The following is a 23,321-nucleotide window of genomic DNA, read 5'->3' as shown; positions in this document are numbered from 1 at the left end:
ACTTGAGGCTCTTGTGTAGAAGAATCATTGGATTGAGTAAAGTTTTTTATTTTATTTTTTATTATGGTTGTATATTGATATTGATTGAGTAAAGTTTTTTGTTGTGTTTTTCGTATATTTAATTAAAATGTGTTATACAATTCTTTACACACATGGAATGTAGAGTAACTAATTTTAATAATAAAATAAGAGATTTTGACAAACAGAAATTTATCCAATAAAATTAACTAACTCAAGATAAGTAACTGCCTATAACCGAATTTAACTAACTGAAATCTGCTAAAAAACAAACAAACTATCTCAATTGTTTATCTATAAGTGTTGGCTTCAGAACTTGTTATTCTGAATTCTCATTTCTATACCCTTTTACGGTATTTTCTTTTCTTCATCTTGCACACATAGTGTAATTTGGTTGGCTAACCAAGTAATTCTTGGAATGAATGCCATAAAACTTGAATCTACTAAGCCACATTTGACTAATGAAGAAGTTTCGGGGATGAATGCAACGAAACTTGAATCTATTGAACTTGGAAAAGAAATGGAAAAGGTAAATCAATTTAATCTTTTTTTAAATACGGTGTTTAGTTTTTTGCTATTATTATATTTCCTTAATTTTGAATTTGTCTTTTGATTTGTTAGAGTATTGTTCTTGATCGTTTGAGTGGGACGAAAAACATATTCACTAAATTTCTTGAGATTCCAAAAGGAGATGATGAAGTAGTCTTTTAATTTTGCTTTTGAGTTTTATATTAATTTTTTTGTAATTTATTTACTTAATTTTGTTATATTTGATATTGTAGCCAACCATTGTTGATCATGTTATCCTGAACAAAGAATTTTGTGCAGGATGAAGTAGTTTATCTTCCAAGGGTTAAGGAAAATTTATTTTATTAACTTTTGAATATTTTGTGAGTCTTGTTGTGATATTTCTGTGTAATTTCCTTTTTTTAGATGATTTGTTTGATATTGAGGCACATTTGGCTACTGAAAAAGTTTCGGGGATGAATGGAAAACTACTTGAATCTCCTGAGGTTGGAAAAGAAATGGAAAAGGTAAATCAATTTAATATTTTTTTTAATATTGTGCTAATTTTTTTCTATAATTCTTTTTCCTTCATTTTGAATTTGTTTTTTGAATTGTTAGAGTATTGTTCTTGATCATTGGATTGGGACGAAGATAATATTCACCGAATTTCTTGAGATTTCAAAAGGAGATTATGAAGTAGTCTTTTAATTATGCTTTTGATTTTTATATTAATTTTTTTGTAATTTATTTACTTAATTTTGTTATATTTGATATTGTAGCCAACCATTGTTGATCATGTTATCTTGAACAAAGATTAATTTTGTAGAGGATGAAGTGGTTTCCATTCCAAGGGTTATGGAAAACTTATTTTATTAACTTTGTAATATTTGGTGAGTGTTGTTGTGATATTTTTGTTTAATTTCCAACCATTACTTAATTTATTTTTTTGATAAACAGGGTGTAGTAGTTGATTTGAAGAATCCAATATTGCGGTTGCAAAAGGAAAGTTTTTTTGCATTTTATTTTGCATTTTGGGTGTATATTGATATTAATTGAGTAAAGTTTTTTTGATTTTTTTGTGTTGTATGTGTGTTTAATGATAATGTGCTATATCATTCCTTAAACAAAAAGAATGTAGAATAACATATTTTGACAATAAAATAATAGATTTTGATAAACTGAAGTTTAGCCAAAAAATTAACTGACTCAAGATAAGTAATTGCCCATAACGGAATTTAACTAATTAAAATTTGATTAAAAAACTAACAAACTAACTTAATTGTTTATCTATTAGTATTGGCTCCAGAACTTGTTATTCTAAATTCACATTTCTAGACCTTTTTACTGTATTTTCTTTTCTTCATCTTGCACACACAATGTAATTTGCTTGCCTAACAAAGTAGTTCTTAGAATGAATCTTAGAAAACTTGAATCTACTGAGCCACATTTGGCTACTGAAGAAGTTTTGGGGATGAATTGAACAAAACATGAATCTGTTGATAATGGAAAAGAAATGTAAAAGGTAAATCAATTTAATCTTGGTTTTAATATGGTGTTTAGTTTTTTGCTATAATTCTTTTTCATTACATTTGAATTTGTTTTTTGATTTGTTAGAGTATTGTTCTTGATCGTTGGAGTGGGACGAAGAACATATTCACCGAATTTCTTGAGATTTCAAAAGGAGCTGATAAAGTAGTCTTTTAGTTCTGCTTTTGATTTTTATATTAATTTATTTTCAATTTATTTACTTAATTTTTTTATGTTTCATATTGTAGTCGACCATTGTTGATCAAGTTATCTTGAACAAGAATTTTGTGCAGGATGAAGTGGTTTCCCTACCAAAGGTTAATGAAAAATTAGTTTATTAACTTTTGATTATTTTGTGTGTTTTTATGTGATATTTTTGTTTAATACCCTTTTACTGTATTCTCTTTTCTTCATATTGTACACACAATGTAATTTGCTTGGTTAACCAAGTAGTTCTTAGACTGAATACCAGAAAACTTGAATGTACTTAGCCATATTTGGCTACAAAAGAAGTTTTGGGGATGAATGGAACAAAACTTGAATCTTATGAGCTTGGAAAAGAAATGGAAAAGTTAAATCAATTTAATCTTTTTTAATATGGTGTTTAGTTTTTTGCTTTAATTATTTTTCCTTAATTTTGAATTTGTTTTTGATTTGTTAGAGTATTGTTTTTAATCGTTGTAGTGGGACGGAGAACATATAACCGAATTTTTTGAGATTTCAAAACGAGTTGATGAACAAGAATTTTGTGCAGGATAAAGTGGTTTCCCTACCAAAGGTTAATGAAAAATTAGTTTATTAACTTTTGATTATTTTGTGTGTTTTTATGTGATATTTTTGTTTAATACCCTTTTACTGTATTCTCTTTTCTTCATATTGTACACACAATGTAATTTGCTTGGTTAACCAAGTAGTTCTTAGACTGAATACCAGAAAACTTGAATGTACTTAGCCATATTTGGCTACAAAAGAAGTTTTGGGGATGAATGGAACAAAACTTGAATCTTATGAGCTTGGAAAAGAAATGGAAAAGTTAAATCAATTTAATCTTTTTTAATATGGTGTTTAGTTTTTTGCTTTAATTATTTTTCCTTAATTTTGAATTTGTTTTTGATTTGTTAGAGTATTGTTTTTAATCGTTGTAGTGGGACGAAGAACATATAACCGAATTTCTTGAGATTTCAAAACGAGTTGATGAAGTAGTCTTTTAATTCTACTTTTGATTTTTATATTAACTTTTTTTCAATTTATTTACTTAATTTTGTTATGTTTGATATTGTAGCCAACCATTGCTTATCAAGTTATCCAGAACAAGAATTTTGTGGAGAATTTTGTGAGTTTTGTTGTGATATTTCTGTTTAATTTCCTTTTTTTGAAATGATTTGTTTGATTAGCAGGGTGTAGTAGCTGTATTGAAGAATCAAATACTGCGGTTGCTAAAGGAAAATCTAATTCTTAAGATGAAGGTCCAAAACTGAACTCTATTTCTTTCTGCGTATTTTTCATGTCTTCAATTTTTATTTTAGCATTTTCTATTATTTTGAACTATTTGTAGTTATTTTGGAATATTTCTTTTTTTTACATAATGATGAACTTGAGGCTCTTTCGTAGAAGAATCATTGGATTGAGTAAAGTTTTTTATTTTATTTTTCATTGTGGTTGTATATTGATATTGATTGAGTAATTTTTTGTTGCTTTTTATGTGTATTTCATTAAAATGTGATATACCATTCCTTACACACAAGGAATGTAGAATAAAAAGATTTTAACAATAAAATAACAGATTTTGAAAAACTCAAATTTATCGAATAAAATTAACTAACTGAAGATAAGTAACTGGCCATAATCAAATTTAAGTAACTAAAATCTGATAAAAAAAACAAACTAACTAACTCAATTGTTTATCTATAAGTTCTGGCTTTAGAACTTCTTATTCTAAATTCTCATTTCTAGACCCTTTTACTGTATTTTATTTTCTTCATCTTGCAGACACAGTGTAATTTGCTTGGTTAACCAAGTAGTTCTAGGAATGAATACCAGAAAACTTGAATCTATTGAGGCACATTTGGGTATTGAAAAAGTTTCAGGGATGAATGGAACAAAACTTTAATCTCCTGAGGTTGGAAAAGAAATGGAAAAGGTAAATCAATTTAATATTTTTTTTAATATTGTGTTTTGTTTTTTTCTATAATTCTTTTTCCTTAATTTTGAATTTATTTTTTGATTTCTTAGACTATTGTTCTTGATCATTGGAGTGGGACGAAGAACATATTCACTGAATTTCTTGAGATTTCAAAAGGAGCTAAAGAAGTAGTCTTTTAATTATGCTTTCGATTCTTATATTAATTATTTTAGCAATTTATTTACTTAGTTTTGTTATGTTTCATATTGTAGCCGACCATTGTTGATTAAGTTATATTGAACAAGAATTTTGTGTAGGATTAAGTGGTTTCCCTTCCAAAGGTTAACGAAAATTTATTTTATTAACTTAGATTATTTTGTTAGTTTTTTATGATATTTTTGTTTAATTTCTTGATTTTTGAAATGATTAGTTTGTTAAGTAGGGAGTAGTAGTTGATTTGAAGAATCAAATACTGCGGTTGCAAAAGGAAAATCAAATTCTTAAGATGAAGGTCCAAAAGTGAACTCTATAAGTTTCTACGTATTTTTCATGTATTCAATTTTTATTTTAACATTTACTATTATTTTGAATTGTTTATAGTTATTTTGAAATATTTCTTTTTTTTTACATAATGATGAACTTGAGGCTCTTCCCTAGAAGAATCATTGGGTTGAGTAAAGTTTTTTATTTTATAGTTTCATTGTGGTGGTATATTGATAATTATTTAGTAATTTCTTTTTTGTTGTTTGTATATTTAATTAAAATGTGTTATACCATTCCTTACACTCAAGGAATGTAGTATAAAATATTTTAATAATAAAATAACAGAACTTGCTAACTCAATTGTTTATATTTAAGTATTGGCTTCAGAACTTGATATTCTTGATTCTCATTTCTAGACCCTTTTAATGGATTTTCTTTTCTTCATCTTGCACGCACAGTGTAACAAGCTTGGCTAACGAAGTAGTTCTTGGAATGAATACCAGAAAAGTTGAATGTACTGAGCCACATTTGTCTATTGAAGAAGTTTTGGGGATGAATGGAACAAAACTAAAATCTGTTGACCTTAGAAACGAAATGGAAAAGGTAAATAAATTTAATCTTTTTTAATATGGTGTTTAGTTTTTTGTTATAATTCTTTTTCCTTAATTTTGAATTTGTTTTTTGATTTGTTAGAGTATTGTTCTTGATCGCTTGAGTGGGGTGAAAAACATATTCACCGAATTTCTTGAGATTTCAAAAGGAGATGATGAAGTAGTCTTTTAATTACGTTTTTGGTTTTTATATTAATTTTTTGTAATTTATTTACTTAATTTGTTATATTTGATATTGTAGCTAACCATTACTGATCAAGTTATCTTGAATAAAGAAATTTGTGGAGGATGAAGTAGTTTCCCTTCCAAGGGTTATGGAAAATTTATTTTATTAACTTTTGAATATATTGTGAGTTTTGTTGTGTTATTTTTTGTTTAATTTCCTTTGTTTTGAAATGATTTGTTGGATAACCAGGGTGTAGTAGCTGATTTGAAGATTCAAATATTGCGGTTGCAAAAGGAAAATCAAATTCTTAAGATGAAGGTCCAAAAGTGAACTCTATTAATTTTTGCGTATTTTTCATGTCTTCTATTTTTATTTTAGAATTTACTATTATTTTTTAAAATGATTTGTTTGATAAGAAGGGTGTGCTAGCTGATATGTTTATATATAGGTATTGGCTTCAGAACTTGTTAATCTAGATTCTCATTTCTATACCCTTTTACTGAATTTTCTTTTCTTCATCTTGCACGCACAGTGTATCTCGCTTGGCTAACGAAGTAGTTCTTGGAATGAATACTAGAAAAGTTGAATGTACTGAGCCACATTTGGCTATTGAAGAAGTTTTGGGGATGAATGGAACAAAACATGAATCTGTTGACCTTAGAAATGAAATGGAAAAGGTAAATAAATTTAATATTTTTTAATATGGTGTTTAGTTTTTTGTTATAATTCTTTTTCCTTAATTTTGAATTTGTTTTTTTATTTGTTAGAGTATTGTTCTTGATCGATTGAGTGGGGTGAAAAACATATTCACCAAATTTCTTGAAATTTCAAAAAGAGATGATGAAGTAGTCTTTTAATTACACTTTTGGTTTTTATATTAATTTTACTGCAATTTATTTACTTAATTTTGTTATATTTGATATTGTAGCCTACTATTGTAGATCAAGTTATCCTGAATAACGAATTTTGTGGAGGATGAAGTAGTTTCCCTTTCAAGGGTTATGGAAAATTTATTTTATTAACTTTTGAATATTTTGTGAGTTTTGTTGTGTTATTTCTGTTTAATGTTTTGAAATGATTTGTTTGATAACCAGGGTGTAGTAGCTGATTTGAAGAATCAAATATTGCGGTTGCAAAAGGAAAATCAAATTCTTAAGATGAAGGTCCAAAAGTGAACTCTATTAATTTTTGCGTATTTTTCATGTCTTCATTTTTTATTTTAGCATTTACTATTATTTTTTGAAATGATTTGTTTGATTAAAAGGGTGTGCTAGCTGATTTGAAGAATTAAATATTATGGTTGCAAAAGGAAAACCAAATTCTTAATATGAATGTCCAAAAGTGAACTCTATTAATTTATGCGTATTTTTCATGTCTTCAATTTGAATTTTAGCATTTATTATTGTTTTGAACGGTTTATATTTATTTCCAAATATTTCCTTTTTTTACATAATGATGAACTTGAGGCTCTTCCCTAGAAGAATCATTGGATTGAGTAAAGTTTTTTATTTTATTTTTCATTGTGGTTGTATATCGATATTGATTTAGTAAAGTTTTTTGTTGTTGTTGTTTTTGTATTTAATTAAAATGTGCTATACCATTCCTTACACATAAGGAATGTAGACTAATTTATTTCAATAATAAAATAACAGATCTTGACAAACTGAAATTTATCCAATAAAATTAACTAACTCAAGATAAGTAGCTGCCCATAACCGAATTTAACTAACTGAAATCAGATAAAAAACTGACAAACTAACTCAATTGTTTATATATAGGTATTGGCTTCAGAACTTGTTAATCTAGATTCTCATTTCTATACCCTTTTACTGAATTTTCTTTTCTTCATCTTGCACGCACAGTGTATCTCGCTTGGCTAACGAAGTAGTTCTTGGAATGAATACTAGAAAAGTTGAATGTACTGAGCCACATTTGGCTATTGAAGAAGTTTTGGGGATGAATGGAACAAAACTTGAATTTGTTGACCTTAGAAATGAAATGGAAAAGGTAAATAAATTTAATATTTTTTAATATGGTGTTTAGTTTTTTGTTATAATTCTTTTTCCTTAATTTTGAATTTGTTTTTTGATTTGTTAATGTATTTTTCTTGATCGATTGAGTGGGGTGAAAAACATATTCACCAAATTTCTTGAAATTTCAAAAAGAGATGGTGAAGTAGTCTTTTAATTACACTTTTGGTTTTTATATTAATTTTACTGCAATTTATTTACTTAATTTTGTTATATTTGATATTGTAGCCTACTATTGTAGATCAAGTTATCCTGAATAACGAATTTTGTGGAGGATGAAGTAGTTTCCCTTCCAAGGGTTATGGAAAATTTATTTTATTAACTTTTGAATATTTTGTGACTTTTGTTGTGTTATTTCTGTTTAATGTTTTGAAATGATTTGTTTAATAACCAGGGTGTAGTAGCTGATTTGAAGAATCAAATATTGCGGTTGCAAAAGGAAAATCAAATTCTTAAGATGAAGGTCCAAAAGTGAACTCTATTAATTTTTGCCTATTTTTCATGTCTTCATTTTTTATTTTAGCATTTACTATTATTTTTTGAAATGATTTGTTTGATTAAAAGGGTGTGCTAGCTGATTTGAAGAATTAAATATTGTGGTTGCAAAAGGAAAATCAAGTTCTTAATATGAATGTCCAAAAGTGAACTCTATTAATTTATGCGTATTTTTCATGTCTTCAATTTGAATTTTAGCATTTATTATTGTTTTGAACGGTTTATATTTATTTCCAAATATTTCCTTTTTTTAAAATAATGATGAACTTGAGGCTCTTCCCTAGAAGAATCATTGGATTGAGTAAAGTTTTTTATTTTATTTTTCATTGTGGTTGTATATCGATATTGATTTAGTAAAGTTTTTTGTTGTTGTTGTTTTTGTATTTAATTAAAATGTGCTATACCATTCCTTACACATAAGGAATGTAGACTAATTTATTTCAATAATAAAATAACAGATCTTGACAAACTGAAATTTATCCAATAAAATTAACTAACTCAAGATAAGTAGCTGCCCATAACCGAATTTAACTAACTGATATCAGATAAAAAACTGACAAACTAACTCAATTGTTTATATATAGGTATTGGCTTCAGAACTTGTTAATCTAGATTCTCATTTCTATACCCTTTTACTGAATTTTCTTTTCTTCATCTTGCACGCACAGTGTATCTCGCTTGGCTAACGAAGTAGTTCTTGGAATGAATACTACAAAAGTTGAATGTACTGAGCCACATTTGGCTATTGAAGAAGTTTTGGGGATGAATGGAACAAAACTTGAATCTGTTGACCTTAGAAACGAAATAGAAAAGGTAAATAAATTTAATATTTTTTAATATGGTGTTTAGTTTTTTGTTATAATTCTTTTTCCTTAATTTTGAATTTGTTTTTTGATTTGTTAGAGTATTGTTCTTGATCGATTGAGTGGGGTGAAAAACATATTCACCAAATTTCTTGAAATTTCAAAAAGAGATGCTGAAGTAGTCTTTTAATTACACTTTTGGTTTTTATATTAATTTTACTGCAATTTATTTACTTAATTTTGTTATATTTGATATTGTAGCCTACTATTGTAGATCAAGTTATCCTGAATAACGAATTTTGTGGAGGATGAAGTAGTTTCCCTTCCAAGGGTTATGGAAAATTTATTTTATTAACTTTTGAATATTTTGTGAGTTTTGTTGTGTTATTTCTGTTTAATGTTTTGAAATGATTTGTTTGATAACCAGGGTGTAGTAGCTGATTTGAAGAATCAAATATTGCGGTTGCAAAAGGAAAATCAAATTCTTAAGATGAAGGTCCAAAAGTGAACTCTATTAATTTTTGCCTATTTTTCATGTCTTCATTTTTTATTTTAGCATTTACTATTATTTTTTGAAATGATTTGTTTGATTAAAAGGGTGTGCTAGCTGATTTGAAGAATTAAATATTGTGGTTGCAAAAGGAAAATCAAATTCTTAATATGAATGTCCAAAAGTGAACTCTATTAATTTATGCGTATTTTTCATGTCTTCAATTTGAATTTTAGCATTTATTATTGTTTTGAACGGTTTATATTTATTTCCAAATATTTCCTTTTTTTTAAATAATGATGAACTTGAGGCTCTTCCCTAGAAGAATCATTGGATTGAGTAAAGTTTTTTATTTTATTTTTCATTGTGGTTGTATATCGATATTGATTTAGTAAAGTTTTTTGTTGTTGTTGTTTTTGTATTTAATTAAAATGTGTTATACCATTCCTTACACATAAGGAATGTAGACTAATTTATTTCAATAATAAAATAACAGATCTTGACAAACTGAAATTTATCAAATAAAATTAACTAACTCAAGATAAGTAGCTGCCCATAACCGAATTTAACTAACTGAAATCAGATAAAAAACTAATAAACTAACTCAATTGTTTATATATAGGTATTGGCTTCAGAACTTGTTAATCTAGATTCTCATTTCTATACCTTTTTACTGAATTTTCTTTTCTTCATCTTGCACGCACAGTGTATCTCGCTTGGCTAACGAAGTAGTTCTTGGAATGAATACTAGAAAAGTTGAATGTACTGAGCCACATTTGGCTATTGAAGAAGTTTTGGGGATGAATGGAACAAAACTTGAATCTGTTGACCTTAGAAACGAAATGGAAAAGGTAAATAAATTTAATATTTTTTAATATGGTGTTTAGTTTTTTGTTATAATTCTTTTTCCTTAATTTTGAATTTGTTTTTTGATTTGTTAGAGTATTGTTCTTGATCGATTGAGTGGGGTGAAAAACATATTCACCAAATTTCTTGAAATTTCAAAAAGAGATGGTGAAGTAGTCTTTTAATTACACTTTTGGTTTTTATATTAATTTTACTGCAATTTATTTACTTAATTTTGTTATATTTGATATTGTAGCCTACTATTGTAGATCAAGTTATCCTGAATAACGAATTTTGTGGAGGATGAAGTAGTTTCCCTTCCAAGGGTTATGGAAAATTTATTTTATTAACTTTTGAATATTTTGTGAGTTTTGTTGTGTTATTTCTGTTTAATGTTTTGAAATGATTTGTTTGATAACCAGGGTGTAGTAGCTGATTTGAAGAATCAAATATTGCGGTTGCAAAAGGAAAATCAAATTCTTAAGATGAAGGTCCAAAAGTGAACTCTATTAATTTTTGCCTATTTTTCATGTCTTCATTTTTTATTTTAGCATTTACTATTATTTTTTGAAATGATTTGTTTGATTAAAAGGGTGTGCTAGCTGATTTGAAGAATTAAATATTGTGGTTGCAAAAGGAAAATCAAATTCTTAATATGAATGTCCAAAAGTGAACTCTATTAATTTATGCGTATTTTTCATGTCTTCAATTTGAATTTTAGCATTTATTATTGTTTTGAACGGTTTATATTTATTTCCAAATATTTCCTTTTTTTTAAATAATGATGAACTTGAGGCTCTTCCCTAGAAGAATCATTGGATTGAGTAAAGTTTTTTATTTTATTTTTCATTGTGGTTGTATATCGATATTGATTTAGTAAAGTTTTTTGTTGTTGTTGTTTTTGTATTTAATTAAAATGTGCTATACCATTCCTTACACATAAGGAATGTAGACTAATTTATTTCAATAATAAAATAACAGATCTTGACAAACTGAAATTTATCCAATAAAATTAACTAACTCAAGATAAGTAGCTGCCCATAACCGAATTTAACTAACTGAAATCAGATAAAAAACTGACAAACTAACTCAATTGTTTATATATAGGTATTGGCTTCAGAACTTGTTAATCTAGATTCTCATTTCTATACCCTTTTACTGAATTTTCTTTTCTTCATCTTGCACGCACAGTGTATCTCGCTTGGCTAACGAAGTAGTTCTTGGAATGAATACTACAAAAGTTGAATGTACTGAGCCACATTTGGCTATTGAAGAAGTTTTGGGGATGAATGGAACAAAACTTGAATCTGTTGACCTTAGAAACGAAATGGAAAAGGTAAATAAATTTAATATTTTTTAATATGATGTTTAGTTTTTTGTTATAATTCTTTTTCCTTAATTTTGAATTTGTTTTTTGATTTGTTAGAGTATTGTTCTTGATCGATTGAGTGGGGTGAAAAACATATTCACCAAATTTCTTGAAATTTCAAAAAGAGATGATGAAGTAGTCTTTTAATTACACTTTTGGTTTTTATATTAATTTTACTGCAATTTATTTACTTAATTTTGTTATATTTGATATTGTAGCCTACTATTGTAGATCAAGTTATCCTGAATAACGAATTTTGTGGAGGATGAAGTAGTTTCCCTTCCAAGGGTTATGGAAAATTTATTTTATTAACTTTTGAATATTTTGTGAGTTTTGTTGTGTTATTTCTGTTTAATGTTTTGAAATGATTTGTTTGATAACCTGGGTGTAGTAGCTGATTTGAAGAATCAAATATTGCGGTTGCAAAAGGAAAATCAAATTCTTAGGACGAAGGTCCAAAAGTGAAATCTATTAATTTTTGCGTATTTTTCATGTCTTCATTTTTTATTTTAGCATTTACTATTATTTTTTGAAATGATTTGTTTGATAAGAAGGGTGTGCTAGCTGATTTGAAGAATTAAATATTGTCGTTGCAAAAGGAAAATCAAATTCTTAATATGAATGTCCAAAAGTGAACTCTATTAATTTATGCTTATTTTTCATGTCTTCAATTTGAATTTTAGCATTTATTATTGTTTTGAACGGTTTATATTTATTTCCAAATATTTCCTTTTTTTTACATAATGATGAACTTGAGACTCTTCCCTAGAAGAATCATTGGATTGAGTAAAGTTTTTTATTTTATTTTTCATTGTGGTTGTATATCGATATTGATTTAGTAAAGTTTTTTGTTGTTGTTGTTTTTGTATTTAATTAAAATGTGTTATACCATTCCTTACACATAAGGAATGTAGACTAATTTATTTCAATAATAAAATAACAGATCTTGACAAACTGAAATTTATCCAATAAAATTAACTAACTCAAGATAAGTAGCTGCCCATAACCGAATTTAACTAACTGAAATCAGATAAAAAACTGACAAACTAACTCAATTGTTTATATATAGGTATTGGCTTCAGAACTTGTTAATCTAGATTCTCATTTCTATACCCTTTTACTGAATTTTCTTTTCTTCATCTTGCACGCACAGTGTATCTCGCTTGGCTAACGAAGTAGTTCTTGGAATGAATACTAGAAAAGTTGAATGTACTGAGCCACATTTGGCTATTGAAGAAGTTTTGGGGATGAATGGAACAAAACTTGAATCTGTTGACCTTAGAAATGAAATGGAAAAGGTAAATAAATTTAATATTTTTTAATATGGTGTTTAGTTTTTTGTTATAATTATTTTTCCTTAATTTTGAATTTGTTTTTTGATTTGTTAGAGTATTGTTCTTGATCGATTGAGTGGGGTGAAAAACATATTCACCAAATTTCTTGAAATTTCAAAAAGAGATGATGAAGTAGTCTTTTAATTACACTTTTGGTTTTTATATTAATTTTACTGCAATTTATTTACTTAATTTTGTTATATTTGATATTGTAGCCTACTATTGTAGATCAAGTTATTCTGAATAACGAATTTTGTGGAGGATGAAGTAGTTTCCCTTCCAAGGGGTATGGAAAATTTATTTTATTAACTTTTGAATATTTTGTGAGTTTTGTTGTGTTATTTCTGTTTAATGTTTTGAAATGATTTGTTTGATAACCAGGGTGTAGTAGCTGATTTGAAGAATCAAATATTGCGGTTGCAAAAGGAAAATCAAATTCTTAAGATGAAGGTCCAAAAGTGAACTCTATTAATTTTTGCGCATTTTTCATGTCTTCATTTTTTATTTTAGCATTTACTATTATTTTTTGAAATGATTTGTTTGATAAGAAGGGTGTGCTAGCTGATTTGAAGAATTAAATATTGTCGTTGCAAAAGGAAAATCAAATTCTTAATATGAATGTCCAAAAGTGAACTCTATTAATTTATGCGTATTTTTCATGTCTTCAATTTGAATTTTAGCATTTATTATTGTTTTGAACGGTTTATATTTATTTCCAAATATTTCCTTTTTTTTACATAATGATGAACTTGAGGCTCTTCCCTAGAAGAATCATTGGATTGAGTAAAGTTTTTTATTTTATTTTTCATTGTGGTTGTATATCGATATTGATTTAGTAAAGTTTTTTGTTGTTGTTGTTTTTGTATTTAATTAAAATGTGCTATACCATTCCTTACACATAAGGAATGTAGACTAATTTATTTCAATAATAAAATAACAGATCTTGACAAACTGAAATTTATCCAATAAAATTAACTAACTCAAGATAAGTAGCTGCCCATAACCGAATTTAACTAACTGAAATCAGATAAAAAACTGACAAACTAACTCAATTGTTTATATATAGGTATTGGCTTCAGAACTTGTTAATCTAGATTCTCATTTCTATACCCTTTTACTGAATTTTCTTTTCTTCATCTTGCACGCACAGTGTATCTCGCTTGGCTAACGAAGTAGTTCTTGGAATGAATACTAGAAAAGTTGAATGTACTGAGCCACATTTGGCTATTGAAGAAGTTTTGGGGATGAATGGAACAAAACTTGAATCTGTTGACCTTAGAAACGAAATGGAAAAGGTAAATAAATTTAATATTTTTTAATATGGTGTTTAGTTTTTTGTTATAATTCTTTTTCCTTAATTTTGAATTTGTTTTTTGATTTGTTAGAGTATTGTTCTTGATCGATTGAGTGGGGTGAAAAACATATTCACCAAATTTCTTGAAATTTCAAAAAGAGATGATGAAGTAGTCTTTTAATTACACTTTTGGTTTTTATATTAATTTTACTGCAATTTATTTACTTAATTTTGTTATATTTGATATTGTAGCCTACTATTGTAGATCAAGTTATCCTGAATAACGAATTTTGTGGAGGATGAAGTAGTTTCCCTTCCAAGGGTTATGGAAAATTTATTTTATTAACTTTTGAATATTTTGTGAGTTTTGTTGTGTTATTTCTGTTTAATTTCCTTTTTTAAATGATTTCTGTTTAATATTCAACGGTTGCAAAAGGAATATCAAATTCTTAAGATGAAGGTCCAAAAGTGAACTCTATTAATTTCTGCGTATTTTTCATGTCTTCAATTTTTATTTTAGCATTTACTATTACTTTTTGAAATGATTTGTTGGATAAGCAGGGTGTAGTAGCTGATTTGAAGAATCAAATATTGCAGTTGCAAAAGGAAAATCAAATCTTAAGATGAAGGTCCAAAAGTGAACTCTATTAATTTCTGCGTATTATTCATGTCTTCAATTTTTATTTTAGAATTTACTATTATTTTGAACTGTTTTTAGTTATTTTGAAATATTTCCTTTTTTTACCTAATGGTGAACTTGGACTTTTCCCTAGAAGAATCATTGGATTGAGTAAAGTTTTTTGTTTTATTTTTCATTGTGGTTGTATATTGATATTGATTGAGTAAAGTTTTATTTTTGTTCGTGTATTTAATTAAAAAGTGATATATGATTCCTTATACACAAGGAATGTAGAATGACATATTTTAATAATAAAATAACAGATTTTGACAAACTTAAATTTATTCAATAAAATTAACTAACTCAAGATAAGTAACTGCCCATAACTTAATTTAACTAACTAAAATTTGATACAAAACTAACTAACTAACTCAATTGTTTATCTATAAGTATTGGCCTCAAAACTTGTTACTCTAAATTCTCATGGTATTTTCTTTTCTTCATCTTGCACACACAGTGTAGTTTTCTTTTCTTTTCTTCATGGTATTTTCTTTTCTTCATCTTGCACACAGAGTGTAATTTTCTTGGCTAACCAAGTAGTTTTTGGAGTGAATACCAGAAAACTTGAATCTACTAAGCCACATTTGAATAGTGAAGAAGTTTCAGGGATGAATGGAACAAAACTTGAATTTGTTGAACTTGGAAAGGAAATGGAAAAGGTAAATCGATTTAATCTTTTTTTTAATATGGTGTTTAATTTTTTTCTATAATTCTTTTTCTTAATTTTGAATTCGTTTTTTTATTTGTTAGAATATTGTTCTTGATCGTTTGAGTGGGATGAAAAACATATTCACCAAATTTCTTGAAATTTCAAAAGGAGATGATGAAGTAGTCTTTTAATTATGCTTTTGATTTTTATATTAATTTTTTGCAATTTATTTACTTAATTTTGTTATATTTGATATTGTAGCCAACAAGTGTTGATCAAGTTATCCTGAACAAATAATTTTGTGGAGAGTGAAGTGGTTTCCCTTCCAAGGGTTATGGAAAATTTATTTTATTAACTTTTGAAAATTTGTGAGTGTTGTTGTGATATTTCTATTTAATTTCTTTTTTTTAAATGATTTGTTTGATAAGCAGGGTGTAGTAGCTGATTTGAAGAATCAAATATTGCGGTTGCAAAAGGAAAATCAAATTCTTACGATGAAGGTCCAAAAGTGAACTCTATTACTTTTTGCGTATTTTTCATGTCTTCAATTTTTATTTTAGCATTTAATGCTATTTTGAACTGTTTATAGTTATTTTGAAATATTTCTTTTTTTACATAATGATGAACTTGAGGCTCTTCCCTAGAAGAATCATTGGATTGAGTAAAGTTTTTTTTTATTGTGGTTGTATATTGATTTTGATTGAGTAAAGTTTATTTTTGTGTTTTTTATGTATTTAATGAAAATGTGATATATCATTCCTTACACACAAGGAATGTAGAATAACATATTTTAATAATAAAATAACAGATTTTGACAAATTCAAATTTATCCAATAAAATTAACTAATTTAAGATGAGTAATTGCCCTTAACTGAATTTAAGTAACTGAAATTTGATAATAGAATTTGTTAGTTTTGTTGCGATATTTCTGTTTAATTTCTGTTTTTTGAAATGATTTGTTTGATAATCATGGTGTAGTGGCTAATTTGAAGAATCAAATACTGTGGTTGCAAAAGGAAAATCAAATACTTAAGATGAAGGTCGAATAGTGAGCTCTATAATTTTCTACACATTTTTCATGTCTTCAACTTATATTTTGGCATTTATTGTTATTTTGAACTGTTTATAGTTATTTTGAAATATTTCATTTTTTACAAAATTATCAACTTGAGGCTTTTCCCAAGAAGAAACATTGGATTGAATAAAGTTTTTTATTTTATTTTGCATTGTGATTGTATATTGTTATTGATTGAGTAATGTTTTTCTTGGTGTTTTTCGTGTATTTAATTAAAATGTGATATACAATTCCTTACACAAAAGGAACGTAGAATAACATATTTTAACAATAAAATAACAAATTTTGGCAAATTGAAAGTTATCCAATAAAATTAACTTACTCAATATAAGTAACTACCTATTATCGAATTTAACTAACTGAAATCTGATAATAAAAACTAACAAACTAACTCAATTGTTTATCTATAAGTATTGGCTTCAGAACTTGTTATTCTAAATTCTCATTTCTAGACCCTTTTACTGTAATTTCTTTTCTTCATATTGCACACACAGTGTAATTTGCTTGGTTAACCAAGGAGTTCTTGGAATAAATACCAGAAAACTTGAATCTACTGAGCCATATTTGGATACAGAAGAAGTTTTGGGGATGAATGGAACAAAACTTGAATCTTATGAGCTTGGAAAAGAAATGGAAAAGTTAAATCAATTTAATCTTTTTTAATATGGTGTTTAGTTTTTTGCTTTAATTCTTTTTCCTTAATTTTGAATTTGTTTTTGATTTGTTAGAGTATTGTTCTTGATCGATGGAGTGGGACGAAGAACATATTCACCGAATTTCAAGAGATTTCAAAATGAGCTGACGAAGGAGTCTTTTAATTCTACTTTTGATTTTTATATTAACTTTTTTTCAATTTATTTATTTAATTTTGTTATGTTTGATATTGTACCCAACCATTGCTTATCAAGTTATCCTGAACAAGAATTTTGTGGAGAATTTTGTGAGTTTTGTTGTGATATTTCTAATTAATTTCATTTTTTTTTAAACGATTTGTTTGATTAGCAGGGTGAGTAGCCTTATTGTAGAATCAAATACTGCGGTTGCAAAAGGAAAATCTAATTCTTAAGATGAAGGTCCAAAACTGAACTCTATTACTTTCTGCGTATTTTTCATGTCTTCAATTCTTATTTTAGCATTTTCTATTATTTTGAACTGTTTGTAGTTATTTTGAAATATTTCTTTTTTTACAGAATGATGAACTTGAGGCTCTTCCCTAGAAGAATCATTGGATTGAGTAAAGTTTTTTATTTTATTTTTCATTGTGGTTGTATATTGATATTGATTGAGCAATGTTTTTTTTGCAATGTATGTGTGTTCAATTAAAATGTGATTTACCATTCCTTACACACAATAGAATAATAGATTTTGACAAAATAAATTTAAGTAATTGCCCATAACCGAATTTAAGTAACTAAAATCTGATAATAGAATTTGTTAGTTTTGTTGCGATATTTTTGTTTAATTTCTGTTTTTCTGAAATGATTTGTTTGATAAGTAGGGTGTAGTGGCTAACTTGAAGAATCAAATACTGTGGTTGCAAAAGGAAAATCAAATACTTAAGATGAAGGTCCAAAAGTGAGCTCTATTATTTTCTGCACATTTTTCATGTCTTCAATTTATATTTTAGCATTTACTTTATTTTGAACTGTTTATAATTATTTTGAAATATTTGATTTTTTACATAATGATGAACTTGAGGCTCTTCCCTAGAAGAAACATTGGATTGAGTAAAGTGTTTTATTTTATTTTGCATTGTGGTTGTATATTGTTATTGATTGAGTAAAGTTTTTTTTCCGTGTATTTAATTAAAATGTGTTATACAATTCCTTACACAAAAGGAATGTAGAATAACATATTTTAATAATAAAATAACAGTTTTTGACAAACTGAAATTTATCCAATAAAATGAACTAACTCAAAATAAGTAACTGCCCATAACCGAATTTAACTAACTAAAATATGCTAAAAAACTAACAAACTAACTCAATTGTTTATCTTTAAGTATTGGCTTCAGAACTTGTTATTCCGAATTCTCATTTCTAGACCCCTTTACGGTATTTACTTTTCATCATCTTGCACACACAATGTACTTTGCTTGGCTAACCAAGTAGTTCTTGGAATGATTGCCATAAAACTTGAATCTACTAAGCCACATTTTACTAATGAAGAAGTTTCGGGGATGAATGGAACAAAACTTGAATTTGTTGAATTGGAAAAGAAATGGAAAAGGTAAATCAATTTAATTTTTTTTAAAAACTGGTGTTTAGATTTTTGCTATAACTATTTTTCCTTAATTTTGAATTTGTCTTTTGATTTGTTAGAGTATTTTTATTAATCGTTTGAATGGGACGAAAAACATATTCACCGAATTTCTTGAGATTTCAAAAGGAGATTGTAACAACTCGTATAATATATATCTAGAATAATATCATACAAGTGTTAAATTTTGGTATTGTCACGACATAAGTTCCTAATGGCATCAATAGATATACATGTCCAAACTAAAAACATTAATGGAACATGTTATACAATAATGCCTAAACAATAAAAATCTAAGGACTATGTGCAATATCTTCATTGCACACAACTCCACAACGGAAGATCACGATAAACAGCATCCCTTGAAACATCCATAACAGCTTCTCATAGATTCAACCTGTAAAGAATTACCTGAAAAATAACAAGAATGATGGGATGAGATAATAATCTCAGTGAGTTCTCCTATCCTATGGGTCCACTCGGCTCTACAGGGTTTCTGATCAATATTCAACTCATATCCAACTCAAGTCAACAAGGGAACGAAGACTTGAGCGGTGGGGAAACTATCTCGCAATTGTATGGCAACATGCATCTGAGTTCTCATAACTCAACCACGATCATTATTCAGATCACGGCGTATCAATTCCCGAACGGACTTACGTCTAAGCCAGGCCCGGTTCATGCATGCCCGTATGATTCGACTTTGCGGTGGATATCGGGTCCTCTATGAGGCTTAATCCCCAGTTCAAGCGACAGTCACCCGTATGGGACTCTAACCCACCTAGGGTATCTTTCACCGTATGGGACTCTAACCCACATAGGTGTCCACCTTTCCCCCATGTCCGCCATGGTTGGGGCTCAAACCCAATTGAGGCTCGAATCATTGGTCCCACATCCCAATGCTTACACGTCTAAGCATACCAATAGAGATGTGTACCATCACAGAAAAACACACATTCTGAATACATGATCGGTTTTGCAAATCATTGGTTCCACGAACCATAACAAAATTCATCAATCACTGGTAACTGTATTCACCACAATACACAACAATAACATGGCATGTTCCATACAATGCGTTTCATTCTCAATCATGGCAACAATTCGTCCACGACCTCACAGAAGTGTCGTACGAATGAATACCGTATTCTCATAAATATCACACATGTCCCATAACCTATATTATATTTCTAAGTTATTAATTAAGTTATTCTCCTAGGTTTCCTCACTCATCTTTGTAAGGTTTTTAATCATGTTATTTCACAATCAAACATATCAAAAATGTTTAGCATCCATCATAATGTAATTCATAGAATTTGTAAATCACATGATATACTAATACATGGTATCATAATAATAGTCTTTTTCGTTATCTTACTAACGCATCCGTCGGCATCCAAAGCGGAGTTATAACCCTCAATTAATTCGTTAATCCATTTTAATCAAGATTTAGATTAACATGTATTCATTGCATAAATATTCAATGACAACATCTTTGGCCTAGTGGTAAGGCTTGTAGAATTCCAAGGTGGTCCTGAGTTTGAACCCCATTGGTGACATATTTTAATTCATCAAATAATTAATTCATGTCAATAGATTGATCAAATGAGTTTTTTTTGGCATTGTATCGAATTTCTTGAAATTTCAAAAGGAGTTAATAAAGTAGTCTTTTAATTGTGCTTTTGATTTTTATATTAATTTATTTTCAATTTATTTATTTAATTTTGTTATGTTTCATATTGTAGTCGACCATTGTCGATCAAGTTATCCTGAACAAGAATTTTGTGGAGGATGAAGTGGTTTCCATTCCAAAGGTTAATAAAAATTTATTTTATTAACTTGTGATTATTTTGTGAGTTTTTATGTGATATTTTTGTTTAATACCCTTTTACTGTATTTTCTTTTCTTCATATTTCACACACAGTGTAATTTGCTTGGTTAACCAAGTAGTTCTTAGAATGAATACCAGAAAACTTGAATCTACTTGGCCATATTTGGTTACAGAAGAAGTGTTGGGGATGAATGGAACAAAACTTGAATCTTATGAGCTTGGAAAAGACATGGAAAAGTTAAATCAATTTAATCATTTTTAATATGGTGTTTAGTTTTTTACTTTAATTCTTTTTCCTTAATTTTGATTTTGTTTTTGATTTGTTAGAGTATTGTTCTTGATCGTTGGAGTGGGACGAAGAACATATTCACCGAATTTCTTGAGATTTCAAAAGGAGCTGATGAAGTAGTCTTTTAATTCTACTTTTTATTTTTATATTAACTTTTTACAATTTATTTACTTAATTTTGTTATGTTTGATATTGTAGCCAACCATTGTTTATCAAGTTATCCTGAACAAGAATTTTGTGGATAATTTTGTGAGTTTTTTTATGATATTTCCATTTAATTTACTTTTTTATAAATGATTTGTTTGATAAGCATGGTGTAGTAGCTGATATGAAGAATCAAATTCTGTGGTTGCAAAAGGAAAATCAAATTCTTAAGATGAAGGTCCGAAAATGAACTCTATAATTTTCTGCGTATAATTCATGTCTTCAAATTTTATATTAGCATTTACTGTTATTTCGAAAAAATTTATAGTTATTTTGAAATATTTCTTTTTTTTATAGAGTGATGAACTTGAGGGTCTTCCCTAGAAGAATCATTGGATTGAGTAAAGTTTTTTATTTTATTTTTCATTGTGGTTCTATATTGATATTGATTGAGTAAAGTTTTTTTTTTCATTTTATGTGTGTTTAATTAAAATGTGTTATACCATTCCTTACACACAATAAAATAACAGATTTTGACAAACTGAAGCTTATCCAATAAAATTAACTAATTCAAGATGAGTAACTACCCATAACCGAATTTAAGTTACTAAAATCTGATAATAGAATTTGTGAGTTTGGTTGTGATATTTCTGTTTAATTTCCATTTTTGTCAAATGATTTGTTTGATAAGAAGGGTGTAGTGGCTAATTTGAAGAATCAAATATTGCGGTTGCAAAAGGAAAATCAAAAACTTAAGATGAAGGTCCAAAAGCGAGCTCTATAATTTTCTGCGCATTTTTCATGTCTTCAAATTTTATTTTAGCATTTACTGTTATTTTGAACTGTTTAAAGTTATTTTGAAATATTTCATTTTTTTACAAAATGATGAACTTAAGGCTCTCCCCTAGAAGAATCATTGGATTGAGTAAAGTTTTTTATTTTATTTTGCATTGTGGTTGTATATTGTTATTGATTGAGTAAAGTTTTTTTTTACTTTGTATATGTTTTTAATTAAAATGTGTTATACCATTCCTTACACACAAGGAATGTAGAATACTAGATTTTAATAATAAAATAACAGATTTTGACAAACTGAAAATTTTCCAATAAAATTAACTAACTCACGATAACTAATTACCCATAAGAAAAATTAACTAACTGAAATCTTATTATAAAAAATAACAAACTAACTCAATTGTTTATCTGTAAGGTTGGCTCAAAACTTGTTATTCTGGATTCTCATTTCTAGACCCTTTTACTATATTTTATGTTCTTCATCTTGCACACACCGTGTAACTTGCTTAACTAACCAAGTAGTTCTTGGAATAAAGACCAGAAAACTTGTATCTATTGAGCCATATTTGATTACTGAAGAAGTTTTGGGGATGAATGGAACAAAACTTGAATTTGTTGAGGTTGGAAAAGAAATGGAAAAGGTACATCAATTTGATCTTTTTTTTAATATGGTGTTTATTCTTTTGCTATAATTCTTTTTCCTTAATTTAGTATTTGTTTTTTGATTTGTTAGAGTATTGTTCTTGATCGTTTAAGTTGGACGAAGAACATATGCACCGAATTTCGTGAGATTTCAAAAGGAGCTGATGAAGTAGTCTTTTAATTGAACTTTTGATATTTATATTAATTTTTTTTCAATTTATTTACTTAATTTTGTTATGTATGATATTGTAGCCAACCACTGTTGATGAAGTTATGTTGAACAAGAATTCTGTGGAGGATGAAGTGATTTCCCTTTCAAAGGTTAATAAAAATATATTTTATTTTTTGATTATTTTGGGAGTTTTGTTGTGATATTCCTGTTTAATTTCCTTTTTTTGAAATGATTTGTTTGATAAGCAAGGTGTAGTAGCTGATTTGAAGAATCAAATACTGCAGTTGCAAAAGGAAAATCAAATTATTACGATGAAGGTCCAAAAGTGAACTCTATAATTTTCTACATATTTTTCATTTCGTCAATTTTTAATTTAGCATTTAGTGTTATTTTGAACTGTTTGTAGTTATTTTGAAATATTTCATTTTTTTACAGAATGATAAACTTGAGGCTCTTCCCTAGAAGAATCATTGGATTGAGTAAAGTTTTTTATTTTATTTTGTATTGTGGTTGTATATAATTATTGATTGAGTAAAAAAAAATTGTGTTTTTCGTGTATTTCATTAAAATGTGTTATACCATTCCTTACACACAAGGAATGTAGAATAACATATTTTAATAATAAAATTTCAGATTTTTAGTAACTTAAATTTATCCAATAAAATCAACTAACTCAAGAAAAGTAAATGCC

General features: G+C 27.4%; 1 protein-coding gene across 1 annotated transcript; it reads left to right on the top strand.

Moving 5' to 3' along the window:
- Positions 1-436: 436 nt before the first annotated feature.
- Positions 437-23,092, top strand: LOC127081807 (uncharacterized). Its single transcript, XM_051022034.1, has 48 exons — positions 437-547; positions 640-717; positions 801-840; positions 952-1,052; positions 1,144-1,221; positions 2,140-2,217; positions 2,301-2,369; positions 3,198-3,251; positions 3,335-3,385; positions 3,450-3,484; positions 5,116-5,260; positions 5,351-5,428; positions 5,510-5,527; positions 5,684-5,760; positions 5,967-6,111; positions 6,202-6,279; positions 6,363-6,380; positions 6,529-6,605; positions 7,297-7,441; positions 7,859-7,935; positions 8,628-8,772; positions 8,863-8,940; positions 9,024-9,041; positions 9,190-9,266; positions 9,959-10,103; positions 10,194-10,271; positions 10,355-10,372; positions 10,521-10,597; positions 11,290-11,434; positions 11,525-11,602; positions 11,699-11,703; positions 12,621-12,765; positions 12,856-12,933; positions 13,017-13,034; positions 13,183-13,259; positions 13,952-14,096; positions 14,187-14,264; positions 15,287-15,433; positions 15,525-15,602; positions 15,685-15,702; positions 15,855-15,923; positions 20,503-20,571; positions 20,916-20,993; positions 21,076-21,126; positions 22,353-22,457; positions 22,550-22,627; positions 22,711-22,779; positions 23,066-23,092. Exons 1-48 carry the CDS (start codon positions 437-439, stop codon positions 23,090-23,092), a joined length of 3,747 nt encoding a protein of 1,248 aa, XP_050877991.1.
- Positions 23,093-23,321: the final 229 nt, after the last annotated feature.

The sequence above is a fragment of the Lathyrus oleraceus genome, chromosome 5 (genome assembly GCF_024323335.1).
Source record: "Lathyrus oleraceus cultivar Zhongwan6 chromosome 5, CAAS_Psat_ZW6_1.0, whole genome shotgun sequence".
NCBI lineage: Eukaryota > Viridiplantae > Streptophyta > Magnoliopsida > Fabales > Fabaceae > Lathyrus > Lathyrus oleraceus.
Note: the sequence above shows the minus strand (reverse complement) of the source record. Positions and strands in the feature narration are given on the sequence as shown.

Excerpts from the sequence above, each read along its gene's own strand:
- LOC127081807 (XM_051022034.1), top strand. The coding sequence starts at position 437 with ATGAATGCCATAAAACTTGAATCTACTAAGCCACATTTGACTAATGAA. Across the intron at positions 14,265-15,286 it reads TTTCAAAAAGAGATGATGAA|AGTGTAATTTTCTTGGCTAA; the intron begins GTAGTCTTTTAA and ends TCTTGCACACAG. Across the intron at positions 22,780-23,065 it reads AAGTGATTTCCCTTTCAAAG|AATGATAAACTTGAGGCTCT; the intron begins GTTAATAAAAAT and ends ATTTTTTTACAG.